The sequence below is a fragment of the Pistacia vera genome, unplaced genomic scaffold, assembly GCF_008641045.1.
Source record: "Pistacia vera cultivar Batoury unplaced genomic scaffold, PisVer_v2 Contig459, whole genome shotgun sequence".
Classification (NCBI taxonomy): Eukaryota; Viridiplantae; Streptophyta; class Magnoliopsida; order Sapindales; family Anacardiaceae; genus Pistacia; species Pistacia vera.
Window position 1 is genome coordinate 700,255 of NW_022196289.1, and position 23,250 is coordinate 723,504.

At 35.8% G+C, this 23,250-nt stretch overlaps 3 protein-coding genes and 1 pseudogene across 4 annotated transcripts; all 4 read left to right on the forward strand.

Annotated features, from left to right (window-relative positions):
• The first annotated feature begins 435 nt into the window (after positions 1-435).
• Positions 436-1,495, forward strand: LOC116144886 (PRA1 family protein F3-like). Its single transcript, XM_031430303.1, has one exon. The coding sequence runs from the start codon at positions 587-589 to the stop codon at positions 1,160-1,162; it is 576 nt and encodes a 191-aa protein (XP_031286163.1). The 5' UTR covers positions 436-586; the 3' UTR covers positions 1,163-1,495.
• Positions 1,496-4,079: 2,584 nt separating this feature from the next.
• Positions 4,080-7,609, forward strand: LOC116144890 (protein WHI4-like). 2 transcript variants are annotated; one of them, XM_031430306.1, is made up of 10 exons: positions 4,080-4,538; positions 5,034-5,096; positions 5,577-5,658; positions 5,757-5,831; positions 5,919-5,997; positions 6,147-6,189; positions 6,609-6,718; positions 6,897-6,966; positions 7,176-7,258; positions 7,390-7,609. In XM_031430306.1, the coding sequence occupies exons 1-10, from the start codon at positions 4,287-4,289 to the stop codon at positions 7,418-7,420; spliced, it is 888 nt and encodes a 295-aa protein (XP_031286166.1). In that variant the 5' UTR covers positions 4,080-4,286; the 3' UTR covers positions 7,421-7,609. The 2 variants fall into 2 exon arrangements, with proteins under 2 accessions (XP_031286166.1, XP_031286167.1); XM_031430307.1 differs by having other exon boundaries at positions 6,615-6,718.
• A 1,904-nt stretch (positions 7,610-9,513) lies between these two features.
• On the forward strand, positions 9,514-10,806 carry LOC116144854 (annotated as a pseudogene).
• Positions 10,807-20,929: 10,123 nt separating this feature from the next.
• On the forward strand, positions 20,930-22,419 carry LOC116144855 (exopolygalacturonase-like). The gene is made up of 4 exons (XM_031430279.1): positions 20,930-21,058; positions 21,146-21,448; positions 21,546-22,061; positions 22,162-22,419. Exons 1-4 carry the CDS (start codon positions 20,930-20,932, stop codon positions 22,417-22,419), a joined length of 1,206 nt encoding a protein of 401 aa, XP_031286139.1.
• The last annotated feature ends 831 nt before the right edge of the window (positions 22,420-23,250 follow it).

The window sequence follows — 23,250 nt, forward strand, 5'->3', positions numbered from 1 at the left end:
CATCACAAGCCCGAACCATCACCATTTTGTACCGCTAGATTGTTTTCCAGTATGAAAATCTAACAATCCTAATTGATCCAACTATATCATTTATTACATCTAAATTCCTAGATTATTTCTAAACACATTTTTAGATGAAATATATTCACAATATATTTTTATAAATTTTTTCCCGTAACTTTAACGTAACAATTCATTATTGATAATTCATCAAGTACACTTCATCTCTTTATATAAATCTCGTATATCAATTTAGAACCAACCATCACAACGAAATTATAAAAAAATATTTGTGAAAAAAAGGTTGTAAGTTGCATTTTTCGTAACGATACATTGAATGCGACTCAAATATCCCATCAATCAAAAACCGAAGTGAGGTGTATGAAACGCAATGGACCTCACAACCACATTATAAACCCACACATTCATACTTTATTCTATTGACCACCTCCCACGTCCCCCTTTTTTATACACACATCTCATTTTCTATTCTCAGATTCTTCCATTTCCTTCTTCACTCTCCACCTCTTCTAACCACACCAACAAACCTACAAGTCAAACCCCCCTCCAAACCCCCGCCGGAGAAATGACCACCTACGGCACCATTCCCACCTCTTCCTCCGCCGGCCCCTCCTCCAACCTCGACTACATCACCCGCGCCAAAGAACGCATCAAAGCCGGCCTCGGCTCCCGCCATCCATGGAAACTCATGTTCGATTTCCACGCCATCAAGTTGCCGTCAAACTTCCACGAAGCTCTCGTCAGAATGAAAATTAACGTCTCTTATTTCCGCATGAACTACGCCATCATCGTCTTGTTGATATTGTTTTTGAGTCTCTTGTGGCACCCCATCTCGTTGATTGTGTTCATCATCATGATGGCTGCATGGTTATTTCTTTATTTCTTGCGCGACGAGCCCCTGGTGGTTTTCGGCCGCACGATTGATGATCGTGTGGTGCTGATCGTCATGTCGGTGCTCACTCTCGTCTTCCTGTTCTTGACTAGCGCAACGGAGAATATCTTGGTGGCGCTGCTTATAGGGGTGGTGTTTGTGGTTTTGCACGCGGCGTTGAGGAAGACGGACGATTTGTTCTTGGATGAAGAGGCTACTGGGTTGATGACGACGACGTCGGCGGCTTCAGCGGGATCTTCTCCTTCGTAATCTTTGTTCATTGTTTAATTTTATTTGGTTTTTTAAATTTAATTTTGGGTTTTAATTGATGTGAGCAATTGGAATTTGATTTTTAATTTTTGTTTTTGTTTTCAAAAAGTTGTTGTGGGTTTGGTTTTGAAAGTGAACTTGGAGGAGCAGGGAACCAATTTGGTTTGAAGGGTAGATGGATGATGATGAACAAAATTCTTGGTAGAGTTAATTGCTTTTAATTTATTTTTTAATTTTTAGTTAATTATTGTTTTGCGTCATCTTTTTCCTTCTTTTTGGGAGTAGACAGTTTCTCAAAAATAAAGTTGAAGAGTAAATTACAGGGTTTAATTTAAATTAATATTTGCAAATTTGCAAATTGATTTACTTAATATTTGGATTAACAAGGAATATAGAATAATGGTTTTGACATTTTGAATTGGGTTATAAGTTAACCAGAGAGATGGGACGGATGATTTTTTAATATATTATTTAAGAGATTTTAAATTTGATTTATTTGGATGGTTAATAGGAGTAGTCAATTAGAGAGTTTATAACAACCCCAGTCACCCAAAAAAAATGAGTTATTTGGGAACCAAAATGTAAGTAGTTGGGTTAATTAATTGGTAAAGTACGATCATAGTCAAGAAAAATGGATGAACAGTTTTGACACATTGAAGGTTGACTCGAGTGATAGCATTTATGAAGAAGATCCATATGAAAATTGAATTAAGTAAATTAAAAAAGTGGAATGACTGTGATTCTATAAAATATTGAGGAGATATATATTATTTAATCAAATCCCAATTAATCGCACTATCTAGTTGAAACAAGAAATCTAAGAGGTGTAAATACCAACAAAAAAATTTAAAATTTATTTTACTCAAAATCAATTGAATTTCATGCCAGCTGGTACATTAGCCCTATGAAATTGACATTTTGTAACTTAATAATTTGACCCAGTGAAAGCTCATTTAAATTTGGGAATTTTGAAACCACATATAGACATTTGAATATATATATATAATTCTCTTTACTAAAAAATTAATATATATATATATATATTATTTCTTGTCTTTTAAAATTTGAACCACTATTAAATAGTCAATAGTAAACATTAAAAACCTTTTTAACCTCCCTTAAGTGATCGAAAGGGCGAAAGACACGTTTGGGTATATTATTCAAGAGATCTTGAATTCAATTTCCCTTGATTGTTAATAAGGGTGACTACTAGAGGGTTTATCCGATCGTTAACTTTAGGATCTCAGAAAATTAGTAGAATCCACACAAAATGTTTTGGACAATCTCAGTCAAATAATAAAAAAAAAAAAACCTTTTAACAATTTTTAATACCAAATATATAAATTTATATAATTATGAAAATGAAATAATGTAACGATGTATCGTTGAAAATAATTCGGTTCATTTGATGATAAAACAACATTATATGATGGAGTATACAACTTTTTCCCACCTAAATAATGGTTTAATGACACTTTTTTGCCCACAGACTTTTAAAATATCATTTTACTACCCAAATTTATATGTTTCTGATTCTAGCATCGTTACGACCTCATACTACTACCATTCTTGATTATCATTCACCAAAACTCTTCAAACCCTACTCCCGTGGAACCCACCAATTGTCAACAATCGAGCAATTAGGATTTGTGCAGCTGTCTCTCTCAAGTCAAATTCTGATCAATCCTAACCACCAAAATCCAATCTTCCACCATCAAAAGACTCGTCAGTCTCCCCTTTTCAAAAGCTTAAATAGTCTGGACTAAATTTGTTTTTTATTCGCTTCCGGAATATAAATTTATATAATAAAATTGTATTTTAAAAGTCTATGAGTAGAAAAGTGTCATTAAACCATTATTTGTGTGGAAAAAAGTCAGTAACTTTATATGATGATTGAACTTTTCTCAACCTATCCTCTAAAACTTCATTACGAAGGAGTGGGAACCTTCAATTGGCAATTCATTCATAATTTGTGTCCAAATTAATAAACCTAGCATGAAGGTGACAAGAGATTAAAATGGAAGCTCTAAAACAAGTTTAATTTCCTTTCCAAATTTTGTTTTATTTATAAAAATTACATCCGTTAATGAAACATTAATTTACCCTCTTATCCTCTAAAGCTTAATTAAAATTCTAAAATTTCTTATTAATTTTCAAAAACTGTTTTTTAAGTGAATTTTAGGAGAGGATTAAAATACTGTGCAATTTAAGGCTTTATTTGTTACGTTATTCCCAATAAAGTAAACAGTAAAATACCATTATTCTCAAAATATTATTCTATATTTTTTAATTTCTTTTAAACCCCCTTAAATCTGTTAATTTAATAAACACCCCTAAATATTTTTTTTTAAAATTACAAAAACACCCCAACAATCCATATTTACCAGATTCCGACCACCATTGTCGGAAGCTGGCCGAAATCTAGTATAATGACGCACTACCGGCTGAATCTGGCAGGCAGTGCATCGATCTAGCCTTTTCTGATTAGATCTACTGCCAAAAATCTGACCGTCTTTACGGTCGTATCTTTGGTCATAGTTGACGACCAAATGCGACCAGATTTGGTCGTTAATGGCCAGATCTTTGGCCCTAGATCTGGCATTTTCTAGTGAGATCCACTGTAGATCTGATCGAAAAAGGCTATATCGGCAAGATTTAGTCAGTCATGCGTCGATACAGCAACTCCAACCACCCTCCGACGGTGGTGGTCGGCTGTCCATATTTAATGGGTGTGTTAGAGGTGTTTTTGTTAACTTTTAATATTTTAGGAGTGTTTAGTAAATAAGCAAATATAAAAGATATTTTTGATAATTTTTAAATTCTATGTCGTAATACTCATCCAATTTAACTTTTTTTAAAATATTATTCTAAAAATTATCGTAATAATAATAGACAACCAAACGACCTATATGATTTTTATAACCGTTTCTCTCTAAGTGGGGAAAGGAGATTCCAACCAAAAAGTATTGTACCCTAATGTACAACCCGGTGCTAGTAGTAATGTAATAAACTTCTAGCTGAAACTCTAAAACCTCCCAAACGCCACCGTCACCACCACCACGACAACCACAAGAGGGACCCACAAGGACTCAGTTGAATCAACCGGAGCTGTCCGTTGATTAAAATGGCACATCCGCCGTACGATCCTTACTACATGCCTTCTCTTCACCATCACCATCATTCTCCGGCGACGCCGCCTCCTTCGCATCATAATCATCGTTATCATCACCTCCATCAACAGCAAGACAGCGGGATAAACACGCTCTTCGTGTCGGGACTGCCAGACGACGTTAAAGTCCGTGAGATTCACAACCTCTTTCGCCGGAAACCTGGCTTCGACTCTTGCCAGCTCAAGTACACGGGTCGGGGCAACCAGGTAGCTTCATTCCTTTTTTCTACTTCATTTTCCCGAGAAAAAATTTAAACTTTCAACTTATTTCGCGAGAAAAATTGTAACTTTTGCGAAGAAGTCTGTAATTTCATTAAAAACTAGGTAGCTCCGTTCTTCTTTTATTTTTCTCTTTTCTCCAAAGAAATTTGTCGGTTTGTTTGTCTCCCGGGAAAACTGAACTATTCATTAAAAAGCGGTTAGCTTAATTCTTCTTCGTTTTTTTCCTTTTTCGAAGAAAATGTTCACCATCTGTTGTTTCCGGGGAGAACGAATTATTATCATGTTGGTTTTTGAAGTAAATTTGAAATTGGTAGAAATAATGTGAAGTGATAACCCTTTACTCAAATGTAAAAGCTGAAGTGAAGAATGCCTGCAGCTGAAACAACTAGTTCAGTTATTTGTTTGCAAGCATCTTTATTGTTTGTAGATAAGTAGAGTGGGGATTCTAACACAATAGAGGCTTCAATTTCTTGTTTGCAGGTTGTTGCATTTGCCACGTTCTTCAATCATCAATCTGCCATTGCAGCTATGCATGAGTTGAATGTGAGAATTTTTTGTTTAGTAATATATTGTTTGTTTTAGTGGTTTCGGTGCTGTCAGATTGGATATAATGATTTTATTATGATTTTTCTTAGCTGAGTATTTAGAGATCTTTTTGCATGACGAAATTTTGTTAGCTAGAACTAGATCTTTAGTTTGTCCACCTATTTTATTATGGTGAGTTTGTTTATCATCATAAAGTATAGAGAAGAAAGAATGAGAAACGTTCAGAGAGTCTGGTTAGTTGTGAATGTTAAGAGATGAGCAATTCAGTGTGTTTTTCTGATATACATGTTTTGTTAAGTCGGAAAAACTCAAAGAGGGATGGGTTTCAGTTCTGATTATTTTTCTTGTCAATTCACCTCCATGGGTGATACTCTAGTTTTAAATTGAAAGAAGTGAAATCTTTCTAGTGACAGGATGTTTGAAGGTTTTGGAAATTAGTTTGGCTTGTGACTTTGTTTCCTTCATTATTATCTTTAGGGTGTTAAATTTGATCCACAAAATGGATCAGTCCTGCATATTGAATTGGCCAGATCAAACTCAAGGAAGAAACGCAAACCAGGTACACAAGTTTTGAAGTTTCCCCAAATAAGTGCAAATCGGTGCAAGAAATTCCAGTTAATGCTCTTTAAGGTGGTTGGCTGATTTCTTCTTTCACAGGGGGCGGTGCTTATGTTGTTATTGATAAAAGAACTAAAGTAGCAGCTAATGCCCAAGAAACATCAAGTGCTGATAGTAATGTGCTTATTCTCTGATAACAGTGAACAAAATAGGCATTATCCTTAATATGTTTGCTCATGTTGGCACATTTCTCATGTTCAGGAGATAGTGACACAGATGAAGCATCTCCAAGAGACAACACTGATTCTGGCAACAGGGGTGATTCAGTGAATGAGACCAGGTTTGAAGAGATAGAATGGTTATAAATTTATGAATAGAAGTTTTTGAACTCTTGCAATGTTTAGCTAATAGGCTGCCAAGTGGCTAATTAGGTTACAGTGACTCATTTTGTGCATTGCTAATTGTGTATTCATGTCTGTTAATGTGCAGTGAGACAGCAGCTGTTCCCGACAACTCTGCAACATTTGTAAATGTAAGTGAATCACTCATCAATCTGTGGAAAAAAGTTCATTTCATCTGTGAACGTTCCATGCACTTGTTAAAGGCATAAAAAACTAACAACATTGTCATAAGAATGAGGCAAAAAATCTATAGTTTGTTGCTTTGAATGTTAATATAGGATAGCGCCTACTATTATATTCAACTTGAGTGAAAATCTCTTGGTATAACTGATAGTTCTGTGGCCAGTATGGTGGCAGTATTATCTCATAGTTTATCATAAAACTATTGAGAGAGTAAATTACCGAGCAGGAAGTTCTTTAAATTATTTATGATGTCATTCAAACAGTGATAAGCATACAAAGGTTACCATATCATCAATGTGCAGAGTGCTTTTCAATCATCTCAGAACAAAGGTGTTTCTGACTCTGCTATCTTTTCTAATGGTTGTAGGAGCAGTCTGAAAAGACTTTTGAAGGTGGTGTTCAACCATGCTCAACTTTATTTATCGCAAACTTAGGTCCAAATTGCACCGAAGATGAGCTAAAGCAAGCTTTGTCTTTGTAAGTTGTAATTTGCATCCTTATTTATCCATTGGTTGAAATTGTTTCCTTGATCAGATGGGGTGCTTGATTTTTTTATTTGTTCTTTGATGATGTCTACATTCTTGTCTTTGTCAATCATCAAGTGAATTGTTTGGCTAGAAACCTAATGGCTTTATTTATTTTTTGTTGGTTCCAGATATCCTGGATTCAGTTTGCTCAAATTGCGTGCCAAAGGTGGAATGCCAGTTGCATTCGCTGATTTTGAGGTATTGCTTACATGTTCGGGATGTTATAGGCATCCATTTTGCTATCATAATAGATGTTCGATAAGGGGGACTGTATATTATTAATGGTTCCATGATGGCCAATCCCAAGTAGTTCGAGTAGCTGTTAGTGAACTGAGCTGCTAATGAACAGATAGTATAATTTGAATGTATGATCTCATGAAGACCTTTTTTTTTTCTTCATTCCCCAGGAAATTGAACAAGCTAGTAAAGCCATGGAGGAGCTTCAAGGCACTATGTTACCATCATCTGATCGAGGCGGCATGCACATCGAGTACATCTTCTCAACTCACTTTACTAGTTACAAAGTTTCTCTTCACATAGACAGAGTTCATCGTGTGTTTTTTCACTGTTGCCTCTAGATTTCGACTGATTTTCATTATGTATTTTATACTGTATCTCTAGATATGCAAGGTCCAAAATGCGGAGGTTCTAGGGGAAAAGGGAGCAGAGGCAGAAATTTTACTTTGTTTGATGGAGTTCTTATTCAGCTGGATTGCTGTTGAGATTTTTTGATCCACATGATCCCGATTATTTCTTATTCACCTTTGAAAAACGAGATGAAAATCTTTAGATGTTGCAGAGTTGTAAAGAATTATATTTATAAGGTAGAAGTTATTTATTATTCTTCTTGTTATTCACTTGGGATGTACTAAATATCTCCTTCCTATTACAGTTTAAGGTCATGGAAAGATGTTAGTACAGTTACGTGATCAGATTTCGCACTAATAAATAACTAACGTTTACTAGTACAGTTATTCTGCCGATAATATGAAAACATTTCAAATTTCTGCTTGTTTAGCAAGAAAATTGAAACATTCATCAAGAAGTCAGCAATTCAATTAAAACATATGAAGCTCCGTTTTCTTTTAGTTTTTCTTCCCCACAAAATTTTGAGTTTACGTATGTTTTCCAAGAAACTGAACTTTTGATTAGAAACAGTTTGCTTCATTCAGCTTCTTGTTCTTATTATTATTATTATTTTTTTTTCTCAACAAAATTTTAACTTTCTGTTGTTTTCGGGAAACCAATATTTTTCGGGTTGTATTCTGAAAGCAAAAGTGAAATGGTTAGAAATAATGTGAAGTGATAACCCTTTACTTAAAACCTGAAGTGAAGAATGTCTTTAGCTGAAAGAGTTGTTCAGCTGTTTGCAGACAAGCTGGAGTGGGGATTTTAACAATCGGCTGTTGCATTTGCCATATTCTTCAATAATCAATCGGCTGTTGCCACATTGGAGGCATAAATTGAATGTGAGAATTCATTGTTAAGTAATATATCGTTTGTTTTAGTAGTTCCAGTACCGACAAATTGAATATGTATTGATCTTATTATGCTTTTTCATATGTGCGTATCTGGAGGTCGTTTTGAATGATAATTTTTATTGGCTAGAATTAGATCTTTAGTTAGCCTATTCTCTTTCTTGTGATGAGTTTTTTTACCATCGTAATGTGTAGAAAAGAAAATAATGGGAAATACTTCCATAGATTAATTTTGAACATTAAAAGACGAGCAACTAGGGAAAATTTTGTTTCTGAAATCCATGTCTTGCTTAAGTAAGAAAAACTCACACAAGAATGAGTTTTTTTTTTTTTTTTTCTTTTAACTGTTTTTCCTGTTAGTTTGCCTCCATGGGTGACTATATGGAAGTTTTGAACTGAAAACAAATTTTCTCCGATGAAATGATATGTATTTTTTTTCCTCTGGGATGGATGTACAATTGATATATTATTAATATGAAATAAGACACGCCATAGCGTTAAGTTTTCTCCTTATATCCGAAATTTGCCTTGTTAAATTTGGTAGAAATTGCAAAGAGACCAAAAAAAAAAAAAAAAAAAAAAAAAAAAAAAAAAAAAGGATGATGAAAACAATTCTGAAGCACTTTGGATTGACATTGAGAAAATCTTGTTGAATAAAGAAATTTTCCAAAACGTACCAAAACGTAAACCAAGAAGAATTTCTCAAATTCAAAGATGTGTAATTGCTTATCTTGGTCCTATAGTAGCACCGCCACTACTTCTGCCTCGACTCGGAGATTGCATATTGGTAACACTGGTTGACATGAAGCTAATACATACATTTGACCAAAATCTAATTTCTAAAAGTAATGTTCCACACACAAGACCACTAATTTGTTCATTTTGCTAAAAAACGAATAATTCGTAGACGTTACGTCATTAACTTACAATAATTAACAACATCCTTACTCAAACATATATGAAACATATAAAAGAAACCAATAGACTTAAAATAGATAAACCGTATTAAGTTACAACGTTCCTCAAACTGAGGACAAATTGGCTAATGACTTGTTATAATTTTGTGGCATTAGCTTTCTTCAATGCTTATAAATAGGTCTTACAGAACTGGGATTTCATAATTACTCATTGAAGAAGACTATACCAGAAAGTAACAACATAAAAAAGAAAGGATAACATGGTGAAATCGATTGACATAGCGAAAGTTGCCTTTTATTGATATTATTGTATCAACACTAGAGCTCAGTCAATTTCGATGTGACGAAAGATGCGCAAAAGCCAATGGACCAGATATCAATGCGGTAATACACCAATGCAATAAAAAATCGCTATGCATAACGATTTCTATTTCGTTAATCTCCTGATAACATAACGTTTCTTGTCTCAGGCTTTAATGAGTACATGGAAAAAAGCTGTGCATCTGCTACGCCAAGCAAAGTGTTGATTCCAAAGGATATTCTCATTAAGTCCAGTGACCTTAGAAGGTCCCTGCAAGGCTCCTATGAGGTTCAAGTTCAAGGCACCCTCAAGGCCCTATCGGGCGCTAGCAAACGACAGAGGATGGCGGTTGGGTTACTTTCCAACACATTGAAGGCTTCACATTGTCGGGTGGTGGAATTTTCGATGGCCAGGAGGCTCGTCCTGGGGACCTGTGGCAATGATTATTGCCAGCAGCTTCCCATTGTATTTATTATCCATTGTATATATCCTGCTAACCTATTTAAAGATGTGTGTATACGTGTGGCACCTGACAAAACTTGTTTCAATTCTGTGCATATAAATAGAGGTCGACTTCATTACTAACGGGTTGGTCCAAGATGTAACTTCCCTAAACAGCAACAATTCATGTTAACGTCCTAGGTTGCAAGAACTTCAGTTTTCGTCGCTTTACCGTCACCGCGCCCGAGATAGCAAAAACACCGATGGCATCCACATCGGAAGATCTAGTGGAATTGAAATTATAGATTCAAAAATTGGAACAGGTGATATTGCATTTCCATCGGTGGTGGAGCTCAAAATTGTACATTACCAAAGTTACATGCGACCTGGCCATGGCATCAGCGTCGAAGTCTAGGACATTATGAAAAAGAAGAACCTTTAGTCGGAATCACTGTCAAGGGTTGTACTCTCACTAATACCGACAATGTATGAGAATCAAAACTTGGCCAGCTTCTTATGCAGGCTCTGCATCCAACATGCATTTCGAGGATTTTACTATGGTTATGTCAGCAATCCTATCATCATTGATCATCCTACTGCCCACACATGATTGCAATGCAAAGGTATAAAAAAAAAAAAAAAAAATCTTTGTTTCTTTCTTTTGTGTTTATCAAGTCTCATGACATTGACCATATCAGTTCCATAATGCTTGTTCGTTTTTTTTCAGCTTCCATCGCGCGTAAAGATCAACAACGTTAGCTTCAAGAACATTCGAGGCACTTCTGCAACTCCAGTTGCTGTAAAGCTTGACTGTAGTAGTGGTTCACCATGCCAGGGTGTGGAGCTTGACAATATGACCTTAAATACATTGGAAAGGAAGGATCTATTACATCGAATGTAGTAATGTAGACCTAAGACGATCGCCGTACAAAGCGCGCTAGCATGTGGCAGCCCCACCGCGGCCCATACAGGCAAAGCTTAATTTAATTTCGAAACTATGTGGGGACAATACATAGCCACTCTTAAACTTTTCATGTCGAATGCACGAATCAGACAGTTACAAACATGTATCCTTCATTATGAAATTAGAATTATGTACTTGTTACTCTAAATGACGTTGTGCGAGTTTCAATTGCAATTAAATTTAAATAAAATTTATCTTCTTTGTTGATTGTCACAGATTTTTTTTTTTTTTTTTTTTTTTGTGTGCGCGCGCGCGCTAGCCTATAAATTTAACCTAATGTTAATAAACCTGTGAACTCATATTACATCTAACATTGAACAGAGAAACCTATGGGCCTTCTTTTTTTTCTTGTGATGAGTTTTTTACCATCGTAATGTATAGAAAGAAAATAATGGGGAATACTTCCGTATTTTAGTTAAGTTTGAACATTAAAAGATGACAACTAGGAAAAATTCTGTTTCTGATATCGATGCCTTATTTAAGTAAGAAACCTCACACAGGAAAGGGGTTTTATTTTATGATTATTTTTCCTATCAGTTTGCCTCACACAGAAATGACGTGCATTTTTTACATCTGGGTCGGACTACAATTGATATTCTATTATTAATTTAAAGTAAGACAGTCTATAGCGTTAAGTTTTCTCCTCATGTCCATAATCTGCTTCATTGAATTTGGTAGACATTGTAAAGAGACCAAAAAAAAAAAAAAAAAAAAAAGGATAATGGAAACAATTCTGAGTATTTGGATTGACATTTAACCCTTAAAATTCTAAAAAATTTAGAAAATCTTACTAAATAAGGAAATTTTCAAAACGTAAACCAAGAGATTTCTCAAATTCATAGATAGATTTCATCTGTGTTTTTTCACTGTTCCTCCTATTTAGACTGATTTTCATTATGTATTTTTACTGTATCTCTAGTATGCAAGGTCCAAAATGTAAGGTTCTAGGGGAAAAGGAGTAAGGCAGAAATTTTACTTGGTCCGGTGGAGTTCTTATTCAGCTGGATGCTGTTGAGATTTTTGATCCACATGATCCCGATTATTTCTCCCTCACTTTTGAAAAACGAGATGAAAATCTTTAGATGTTGCAGAGTTGTAAAGAATTATATTTATAAGTAGAAGTTATTTATTATTCTTCTGTTATTCACTTGGATGTAACTATATATCTCCTTCCTATACAGTTTAAGGTCATGGAAAGAAGTTAGTGCAGTTATGTATCAAGTTTTGCACTAATAAATAACTAACGTTTTTAACACCCACATTGAGGTTGCTATTTATGTTGTAATTCCCTCAGTTTTACTTATTACAAGGTGAAAGATTAAAATTAGAATTTGCAGACTTCGCCGGACAAGGAGTTTTGTGGTCGTGACACTGTACACCTGCCCAATTCATGTTTTAGAATTTGCAGGCTTCACCGTGGCAAGAGGAAGTTCTCCGCGGCAAAGTACACTCTGGAATGCTTCGCCGAGGCAAAGAAACATTTTTGCTGAGGCAAAGAACTTGCTAGAATTTTTGAGAAAATTCTGGAAATCTTGCTCAAGGGCAAAATGGCATTTCACCCTAATTAGTTGAAAGTTGGGGAGTGAAAAGTAGTAGAATGCAATGGAAATAAGGGTTTTTGTAATTGACTAAGGGCAAAGATGAAATTTCTTAGAAAGTGTAAGGGTAAAATGGGAAAGTACAAATAATAGTATGAGATATTAGGTTCAAGAATTGAAACCCTACCATTCTCCCCAATTCTCTCAATTTCTTCACCAAATTTCCAAGGAATTATAGGATTTTGGTTGATTTTGATAGAATTTCAATCCTAATCTTCCAGAGTAAGATTTATCCACTAAGATGTGAATTAAAGTCTTTAAAGTGTTGAATTCTTATAGTTTATATGCCTAGGGTTTAGAGGAAGAGGAAGTCTACCAAAGACAAGATCTAGTGTGGAACTACCCAAGTTCAAGGTAAGTAAATCCAACCTTAGCCATGATTTGAGCAATAATTGTGTAGAGAAAGTTTTATGTATTTATGTGCTTGAATGTTGAGTATTATTGATGGAATTGATGTTGAATGATGGTTAGAATTCCACCATGAGAAGTAGTGTTTAGTATGAGATGAATTGGTGGAAGTTTGAAGAAGTTATGAAAGAGTTAGAATAGAATCTTGAAGTGTGAATTTCCTCGCCAGGTTTAGTGTTGATTTTAGGGAGCTTTGCTCCAAATTTTTGGTGGTTGAAGTAGATATGGCCATGTAATCACCTTAGTACTTTGATTTTGCATACAAAGTGTTTGATGAAATTTCAAAGAGACGTGCATGTATGAGTATGTTAGTTCATTATTTTGATATGAGTTTGTAGATGATAGAGAAAGTAGATAATGACATGTTTAAATGCCATATTGCATTCTTGCATTTAAGCATTTGAATTTAGAAAGAATAACAAGAAAGAGTCCATCTACATGCATACATGCATATAAGAACACTAAAGAACAAAGGGAAAGAAAAGAAAAGAAATTAAATACAAAATTTTTAAAAGAAAGATAAGAGAAAAGAAGGTTGTTACGATAAGGAACCCGTGAGTGATAAGAAGAAGAATATTCCCACATGCACGCTGCCTTTAGTGAGCGGCCTAAGAACAAGAAAGAAGAATTTATACAGTCCGTAAGAAGTGCATGTGGATGAGGACTATACCCAGAAGAACATACCTACATGCACAACGCCTTTAATGAGCAGCCTAAGAATAAGAAGAAGAATTTGTACAGTCCATAAGAAGTGCATGTAGATGAGGACAGTACTCACTCACACGGCCAGGGTTTCGAATCCATGCCTCTACCGAGTCCGATCGGCAAACAAGAAAAGAAAAGAAAGAAAGAATAGAAAAGAAGAAAGAAAAGAAAGAAAGAATATAACAGAAGAAAGAAAGAAAAGAATAGAAAGAAAAGAGAGAATAGAAAGAAAAGAAAGAACAGAAAGAAACACATAAAAAGAGAGAGAAAACAGAAAGAAAATGCATCTTTTATGCATTTGTGCATATGCATTATGCCATATCTATTATTCAGAATTAGTTTCCCTGTTTATGCTTACATGTTAGTAAGTGAGAAGCAAGAATTCTAGAAAGAACAGAAAAGAATAGAGAAGTTGATGTAAGGAAAGAAATTCAGGATACGAGTAACGGAGGAAGAAGAATGGTATAACAGATTTACTTACTGAGCAATTAGTTCTCACTCTGTTGATTTCACTATTTTTGCAAGTAGAAGGTGAGAAGCGGAAGAGAATGGCACCACTGTCCAGCTGTATTTTGAGTTTATGTATATGATTTTCCTAATTGATGTAGAGAATTTATTTAGAGAGTAAATTTATTTTTTGGGCCCACTATCTTATACTTGTATACATATATGTTTCCTATATCATATTTATGGGTTTCTTATTATATATTTCTCGAAATATACTAGCTAGAAAGAGTTATTACACGTTTATTAGTACAGCTATTTTGCTAATAATATGAAAACATTTCAAATTTCTGCTTGTTTAGCAAGAAAATTGAAACATTCATCAAGAAGTCAGCAATTTCATTGAAACATATGAAGCTCCGTTTTCTTTTATTTTTTCTTCCCGGGAAAATTTTGAGTTTATGTTTGTTTTCCAAGAAACTGAACTTTTGATTAGAAACAGTTTGGTTAATTCTGCTTCTTTTTTGTTATAAGTAAAGCCTTATATGTTGTCATTTTGGCTTAAATTTATTCTGCATTTCTGATCGTTGATTTCCAAGTAATGTAATGGCTGAAAACTGAAGGCTGGTCAAACCTATAAAAGCTGTAGTCTCTCTCTCTCTTGGGACAGTCTCTCTCAATCGAAAAGCTTCCCCAAAATATTTCTTCTTTAAGGTTCAAGAATAGGGCTTCTGTGTATGTGTGTGTAAATCAGTGGTTAATCCATCCATCAAAGTTGTGTTTCTTTGTGGTGTAGAGAATCAGGTTTTGAGTTCTCAGTTTGGGTTATAGATTTACAGGAACTACGTTGGAGTCTTTGTAATTCTTGTCAGTGAGAGTTGTAAGGGGGATCGATTGGTGTATTGTAATCTTTGGTGATACTAATATTAGTGCAGTGAGCCTCTATATTCTAGAGCTCAACGTGGACCTAGCTTGTTCAATCTTGAACAAGTGAACCACGGTAAATACTGTGTGTTGATTTGTTTCTGTTTGTGATATGTGATTGATTGTGTTGGATTTTGGTTAGGCTTGGGTAAACTTGAATTTACAACAGTGGTATCAGAGCTGAGTTTAGGGTTCCTCGAAATTGAAATTCTAGGGTTTCTTGATTTAGGAATTTTTTTTTTTTTTTGGGTTTTGAAATTTTTGGGGTTTTTTTCAGTTAATGAGCTCCAAGAGTCATAGAGTCCCAAATACAACTAGAATTTCCAAAATCCTCAGTAAATCAAGTCCATAGAACACAATCTTGATTTCTTAGGGTGCCACTGAACTCAAATTATGAGTATCACACGCATGGAAATCTTGCAATATGATGGGAAGATTGATTTCAACACCTGGAAAAAGAAGATGAAGGCTCTCTTATCCCACAACAAGGTGGGAATTGCACTAGAGAAGGATGACACTAAATGGCCTAAATAAAAACTAAAGAAGAAGGCAGAGATGGACAAAGAAGCATATAATCTAATCATCATGAACCTGTCCGACACCGTGCTGCGGAAGGTGGATGGCATGGAATCTCCAATTTGCTCTCTAGGGTAAATTTGAATCTTTATATGCTTTTAAGTCTGCTCCTAATTTAGCTTTCCTAAAAGGTACACTGTTTTCTAGTAAAATGGACCTAGCAAAATCTTTAGATGAAAACTCGGATGAATTCCTAAAAATGACCCTAATCCTAAAAGGTACTGACCAAGAACTAGGAGATTCGAGCCTAGCCATGATCCTGTTAGATTCCCTACCAGAAGAGTACCTAGTTGTAAAGAATGCCCTACAGTATAGCGGAACTATACCTAGTGTGGATTTGATAGTTTCTAAGCTAAAATCTAGGGACTTGGAACTAAACATTCGAAAACAAAATGGTAGTAATCTGTTTGTAAAAGGGAAATTCGATACTGGACAATCTGGTAAAGAAACTGGAAAGAACTCTCAGAGACATGTAGGCTCTAAAAATAGAAAGACTAGTAACGGGAATGGGAAACCTAAGGGTGAATCTAGGAATTTTTTTTTTTTTTTTTTTTTTTGTAACAAAGCAGGGCACCTTAAGAAAAATTGTTACGAATGGATTAAGAAGAACAAACAGGCCAGTACTAAAACCAATCTAGCGAGCATAAGCAGTAACATAGAGATATCTGAATCACTTACCGTTTTCAATACATCTATGAGTAATGAGTGGGTGCTAGACTCAGGTTGCACCTTCCACATAGTCCAAACAGAAACTGGTTCCAAAGACTTAAAATTGGGGAACAAGAAATAGTATTCATAGGCAATAATCACGCATGTGAGGTTCAAGGCATAGGTGACATAACCATTAGGCTGAATAATGGTAAGTTGGTTCTGCTCACTAGGGTTAGATATATACCCAAACTTAAACGTAACCTAATTTCACTTGGAACCTTAGATGAATCTGACTGTTTCTATAAAGCACAAAATGGCTTCCTAGAAGTATACAAAAATGGAAACGTGTTGATTAAGGGTGTTAAGAAGAATGATCTTTATATCTTATGTGGGCAATACGATTCTGATGTGCTTAATTCTACTTTACTTTCCACTAATGTATCTGCTGCAGAGAAATGGCATTTGAGATTGGGCCACATAGGCCAAAATGGCATGAATGCAATGAAACAACAGGGTTATTTTGGTAATGATCCTGTGTCTGCTTTAAATTTTTGTGAAACATGTGTCCTTGTGAAACAACATAGGATGGGTTTCCACAAAGGAATTCACCTTGCCGCAAATTGCTTAAACTATGTGCATGCTAATCTTTGGGGTCTAGAAAAGGTCAAGTCACATGGAGGGAACATGTACTTCCTCTCCATTGTTGACGATTACAGTATGAAGGTATGGGTATACCTTCTCAAGACTAAGGACGAAGCCTTGACTAAGTTCAAAGGCTGGAAAACCCTGGTAGAAACCCAGTTAGACAAAAGAGTCAAAACACTTAGGACAGATAATGGGTTAGAGTTCCGTAACCTAGAATTCGATACCTACTGTACCAATTAGGGGGTATTAAGGCATAGGACTATTAAGGCTACCCCACAACAGAATGGGGTTGTAGAAAGGATGAACATAACTCTCCTAGAAAGGGTTAGGTGCCTTCTATTTACTATTAGTCTGTCTAAAACTTTCTAGGGAGAAGCCCTAACCACTATAGCCTACCTGATCAATAGGAGCCCCTCAAGTTCAATAGGCTTTAAGTGTCCAGAAGAGAAATGGTCAGGAAGGAGACCAAATCTCAACCACCTAAGGGTGTTTGGGTGTGCAACATATGCACACACACGAGATGGTAAGTTAGAGCCTAGGTCCCTTAAATGTGTTTTTTTAGGGTATCAAGAAGGGACCAAAGGCTACAGGTTGTGGGAAAGAGATGCCCCAGGGGTTAGGGTTATAATCAGTCGGGATGTAGTCTTTAATGAGACCATGTGTCCTTGCAAGCTTTCTAATGACAATACAAGTAAGCCTAGGACTGATCCTGAAATGCTTGATCAAACTAAGAGATCTCAGTTTGAGGTAGAGCCAGCAAGCCTGACAGAGCATCCTGAACAACCAGAAGCCTTTGAACCACCAAGTCCTACACCGCCAAACAATGGGAACCAAGATGAAGAATTGGAACAGCCTGAAAACATTGATTAAGCCCAGAATGAAAACCTGGCAGAATATCAGTTAGCAAGAGACAGAGTTAGGAGGGAGATAAGGCCCCTAACAGATATAGCTATGCTGACTTAATCTACACTACTCTTGTTGTTGGGGTGGAGATACTAAGGTTTGAACCTGAAACCTACCAAGAAGCCATCAGCTCCAAAGACAGAGACAAATGGTTGGAAGCCATGAAGGAGGAAATGAAGTCCTTAAAACAGAACAAAACCTGGTCCTTGGTCCCAAAACCAACTGACCAGAAACTGATAGACTATAAATGACTCTACAAATTAAAGGAAGGCATAACAAGCTCAGATCCTCCAAGATTTAAAGCCGGACTGGTGGCAAATGGCTTCACATAAGGGGCAAGTATTGGCTTTACTGAAATATTTTCACCTGTAGTCAAGTTTAAGACTATTAAGCTACTACTAGCAATTGTGACCCATTATGATTTAGAATTGGAGCAACTGGATGTTAAAATAACTTTTTTGCATGGTGAATTAGAAGAAAAGATATATATATGTGTCAACCAATTGGGTTTAAAGATGAGAACCCGCCTGAACATGTTTGCCTACTGCATAAGTCCCTTTATGGACTTAAACAATCCCCTAGGCAGTGGTACAAGGGGTTTGACTCCTTCATAGTAGGAGTTGGGTTTCTTAGAAGTGCATATGATAACTGTTTTTACTTTGCCTGTATAAATAACATGCCTATATACTTACTGTTGCACATAGATGACATGTTGTTAATATGCAAATCTAAGTCACACATAGATGAACTAAAAGCAAAACTGAGTGCTGAGTTTGATATGAAAGATCTAGGGTTTGCAAAAAAAGATTTTGGGGATGATGAATGATAGGAATAGAAAATCAAATAGACTGAAACTTCACCAACTACCATACCTGCAAAAACTAACCTCTAGGTTTGGAATGAATGATGTTAAACCTGTCAACATACCCTTAGCAAGACACTTTGCGTTGAGTAAGTTACAGTGCCCCAAAACTGATGTTGAAAGGATAAAAATGGAAATTATCCACTACTCAAGTGCCACAGGATCTGTCGTGTACTCCATGATAAGCACAAGGCTTGATCTCTCTTTTGCAATGTCACTACTGAGTAGGTTTATGTCAAATCCATGAATAGAACACTAGGTTGCATTAAAATGGTTACTTAGATAGAATAACAACACAATGCTTGTTGGATTATACTTTTGCAAAAGAAACTCAACACTTGATCTTGTTGGGTATGTGGACTCTGATTTTGCAGGTGATCAAGACTCAAGGAAATCCACTACAGCCTACTACTTCACCTTAGGAGGAAACTGCATCAGTTGGAAATTGCAACTCCAACCATTGGTTGCACTATCCACAACAGAAGCTGAGTATGTAGCAGTGACTGATGCATTTAAGAAGGCAATATGGTTACAAGGAATCTTGAAAGAGGCAAGTTTGATGGATGGACTTGTGACTGTGTATTCTGACAGTCAAAGTGCCATTCATCTAAGTAAAAACCCCGTATATCATGAGAGGACAAAGCATGTGGATGTGAAGTATCACTTTGTTCGAGACCAAATCACAAAAGGGAATGTGAATCTGCTAAAAATACCAACTAAAGAGAACCCAACTGATATGGGAACAAAAGTTGTAACTCCTGCAAAGTTCAAGCACTACTTGAACCTCCTTCACATCAACTGATCTCATAGAGCTAAGAAGGAATGTGTGAGAAGCTTGCTGCACAAGTATATTGTTGTCTGGATAAAGAATAAGGCTTCAAGGTGGAAATTGTTATAAGTGAAGCCTTATATGCTGTCATTTTGGCTTAAATTTATTCTGCATTTTTTATCGTTGATTTCTAAGTAATCTAACAACCAAAAACTGAAGGTTGGTCAAACCTATAAAAGCTGCAGTCTCTCTCTCTCTCGGGACAGTCTCTCTCAATTGGAAGCTTCCCCAAAATATTTCTTCTTTAGGGTTCAAGCATAGGGCTTCTCTGTGTGTTTGTGTAAATCAGTGGTTAATCCATCCATCAAAGTTGTGTTTCTTTGTGGTGTAGAGAATCAGGCTTAGAGTTCTCAGTTTGCGTTGTAGATTTATGGGCACTACGTTGAAGTCTGTGTAATTCTTGTTAGCGAGAGTTGTAAGGGGAGATCGTTTGTTGTATTGTAATCTTTGGTGATACTAATATTAATGCAACAAGCCTCCATATTTTGGAGCTCAACATAGACATAGCTTGTTCAATCTTGAACAAGTGAACCACGGTAAATACTGTGTGTTGATTTGTTTCTGTTTAAGATATGTGATTGATTATGTTGGATTTTGGTTAGGCTTAGGTGAACTCGAATTTACAACATTTTTCTTATTATTATTATTTTTCTCAACAAAATTTTCACTTTTTGTTTTTTCGGGAAACCGATAAATTTCGGGGTTGTATTCTGAAGGTAAAAGTGAACTGGTTAGAAATATTGTGAAGTGATAACCCTCTACTTGAAAGCTGAGGCAAAGAATGTCTTTAACTAAGACGAGTTGTTCAGCTATTTGCAGACAAGCTGGGGTGGGGATTTTAACAATCGGATGTTGCATTTGCCATATTCTTCAATAATCAATCGGCTGTTGCCACATTGGAGGCATAAATTGAATGTGTGAATTCATTGTTTACTAATATATCGTTCGTTTTAGTAGTTCCATTACCGTCAGATTGAATATGGGTTGATCTTATTATGCTTTTTCATATGTGCATATCTAGAGGTCGTTTTGAATGATATTTTTTATTGGCTAGAATTAGATCTTTAGTTAGCCTATTCTCTTTCTTGTGATGAGCTTTTTTTACCATCGTAATGTATAGAAAGGAAAATAATGGGAAATACTTCCATAGATTAGTTAATTTTGAACATTAAAAGATAAGCAACTAGGGAAAATTTTGTTTCTGATATCCATGCCTTATTTAAAACGAATAATTCGTAGACGTTACGTCATTAACTTACAATAATTAACAACATCCTTACTCAAACATATATGAAACATATAAAAGAAACCAATAACTTAAAAATAGATAAACTGTATTAAGTTACAACATTCCTCAAACTGAGGACAAAATTGGCTAATGACTTGTTATAAATTTGTGGCATTAGCTTTCTTCAATGCATTATAAATATGGTCTTACAGAACTGGGATTTCATAATTACTCATTGAAGAAGACTATAGCAAGAAAGTAACAACAATAAAAGAAGAAAGGATAACATGGTGAAATCGATTGACATAGCGAAAGTTGCCTTTTTATTGGTATTATTTGTATCAACAACTAGAGCTCAGTCAATTTTCGATGTGACGAAAGATGGCGCAAAAGCCAATGGACCAGATATCAATGCGGTAATACACCAATGCAATAAAAAATACGTATGCATAACGATTTCTATTTCGTTAATCTCCTTGATAACATAACGTTTCTTGTCTCAGGCTTTAATGAGTACATGGAAAAAAGCATGTGCATCTGCTACGCCAAGCAAAGTGTTGATTCCAAAAGGGATATTCTCATTAAGTCCAGTGACCTTAGAAGGTCCCTGCAAGGCTCCTATTGAGGTTCAAGTTCAAGGCACCCTCAAGGCCCTATCGGGCGCTAGCAAAACGACAGAGGATGGCGGTTGGGTTACTTTCCAACACATTGAAGGCTTCACATTGTCGGGTGGTGGAATTTTCGATGGCCAAGGAGGCTCGTCTTGGGGAGCCTGTGGCAATGATTATTGCAAGCAGCTTCCCATTGTAAGTTTATTATCCAATTGTATATATCCTGCTAACCTATTTAAAGAGTGTGTTATACGTGTGGCACTGACAAAACTTGTTTCAATTCTGTGCACAGAATATGAGGTTCGACTTCATTACTAACGGGTTGGTCCAAGATGTAACTTCCCTAAATAGCAAACAATTTCATGTTAACGTCCTAGGTTGCAAGAACTTCAGTTTTCGTCGCTTTACCGTCACCGCGCCCGGAGATAGCAAAAACACCGATGGCATCCACATCGGAAGATCTAGTGGAATTGAAATTATAGATTCAAAAATTGGAACAGGTGATGATTGCATTTCCATCGGTGGTGGAGCTCAAAATGTATCAATTACCAAAGTTACATGCGGACCTGGCCATGGCATCAGCGTCGGAAGTCTAGGACAGTATGAAAAAGAAGAACCTGTAGTCGGAATCACTGTCAAGGGTTGTACTCTCACTAATACCGACAATGGTATGAGAATCAAAACTTGGCCAGCTTCTTATGCAGGCTCTGCATCCAACATGCATTTCGAGGATGTTACTATGGTTAATGTCAGCAATCCTATCATCATTGATCAATCCTACTGCCCACACAATGATTGCAATGCAAAGGTATAAGAAAAAAAAAATCTTTGTTTCTTTCTTTTGTGTTTATCAAGTCTCATGACATTGACCATATCAGTTCCATAATGCTTTGTTCTGTTTTTTTCAGCTTCCATCGCGCGTAAAGATCAACAACGTTAGCTTCAAGAACATTCGAGGCACTTCTGCAACTCCAGTTGCTGTAAAGCTTGACTGTAGTAGTGGTTCACCATGCCAGGGTGTGGAGCTTGCCAATATTGACCTTAAATACATTGGAAAGGAAGGATCTATTACATCAGAATGTAGTAATGTTAGACCTAAGACGATCGGCGTACAAAGCGCGCTAGCATGTGGCAGCCCCACCGCGGCCCATACAGGCAAAGCTTAATTTAATTTCGAAACTATGTGGAGACAATACATAGCCACTCTTAAACATTTTCATGTCAAATGCATGAATCAGACAGTTACAAACATGTATTCCTTCATTTATGAAATTAGAATTATTGTACTTGTTACTCTAAATGACTGTTGTGCGAGTTTCAATGTGCAATTAAATTTAAATAAAATTTATCTTCTTGGTTGAACTTGTCAGTTGTCACCGAATATTTTTATTTTTTTTTTTATTTTTTTTTTTTTTTTTTGTGTATTTGTGTGAACTAGCCTATTAAATTTAACCTTAATGGTAACAAACCTGTGAACTCATATTACATCTAACACTGCATAGAGAAACCTACGGGCTAGGGGTGAGCACGGGTAGCGGGTAGAACCGGAACTTGGAGATAGAACCAGAACTAAAATCGGAACGGAACCGGCACTATACGGGTAGGTTCCGGTTCCAATTTTTTGGAACCAACATCATGCGGTTCTGGTTCTGATTCTTATGTGTGGAGGAACCGGAACCTGCAAAAAGAACCTAAAAAGGGCGCCCTGTTTGGAATCTGTTTGAAACCTGTTTGGAACCTGTTTTGGAATCTGTTTGGAACCTGTTTTGGAACCTGGACTGCAATGAAATATTTGTGAAATGTGAATAATGGAGGGTTTCTATTATTTTACATATAAGAAAATTTAAAATATAAAAAATTAAATTTTTAGAATAACCTAATTAAATAAATATACTAATACAATTATATTTATTACATATAAATTACACCATATTAAAAACTTTAATATATTAATATTAAACTTTTCATTAATTAAGTGAATAATTTGAATTATGATC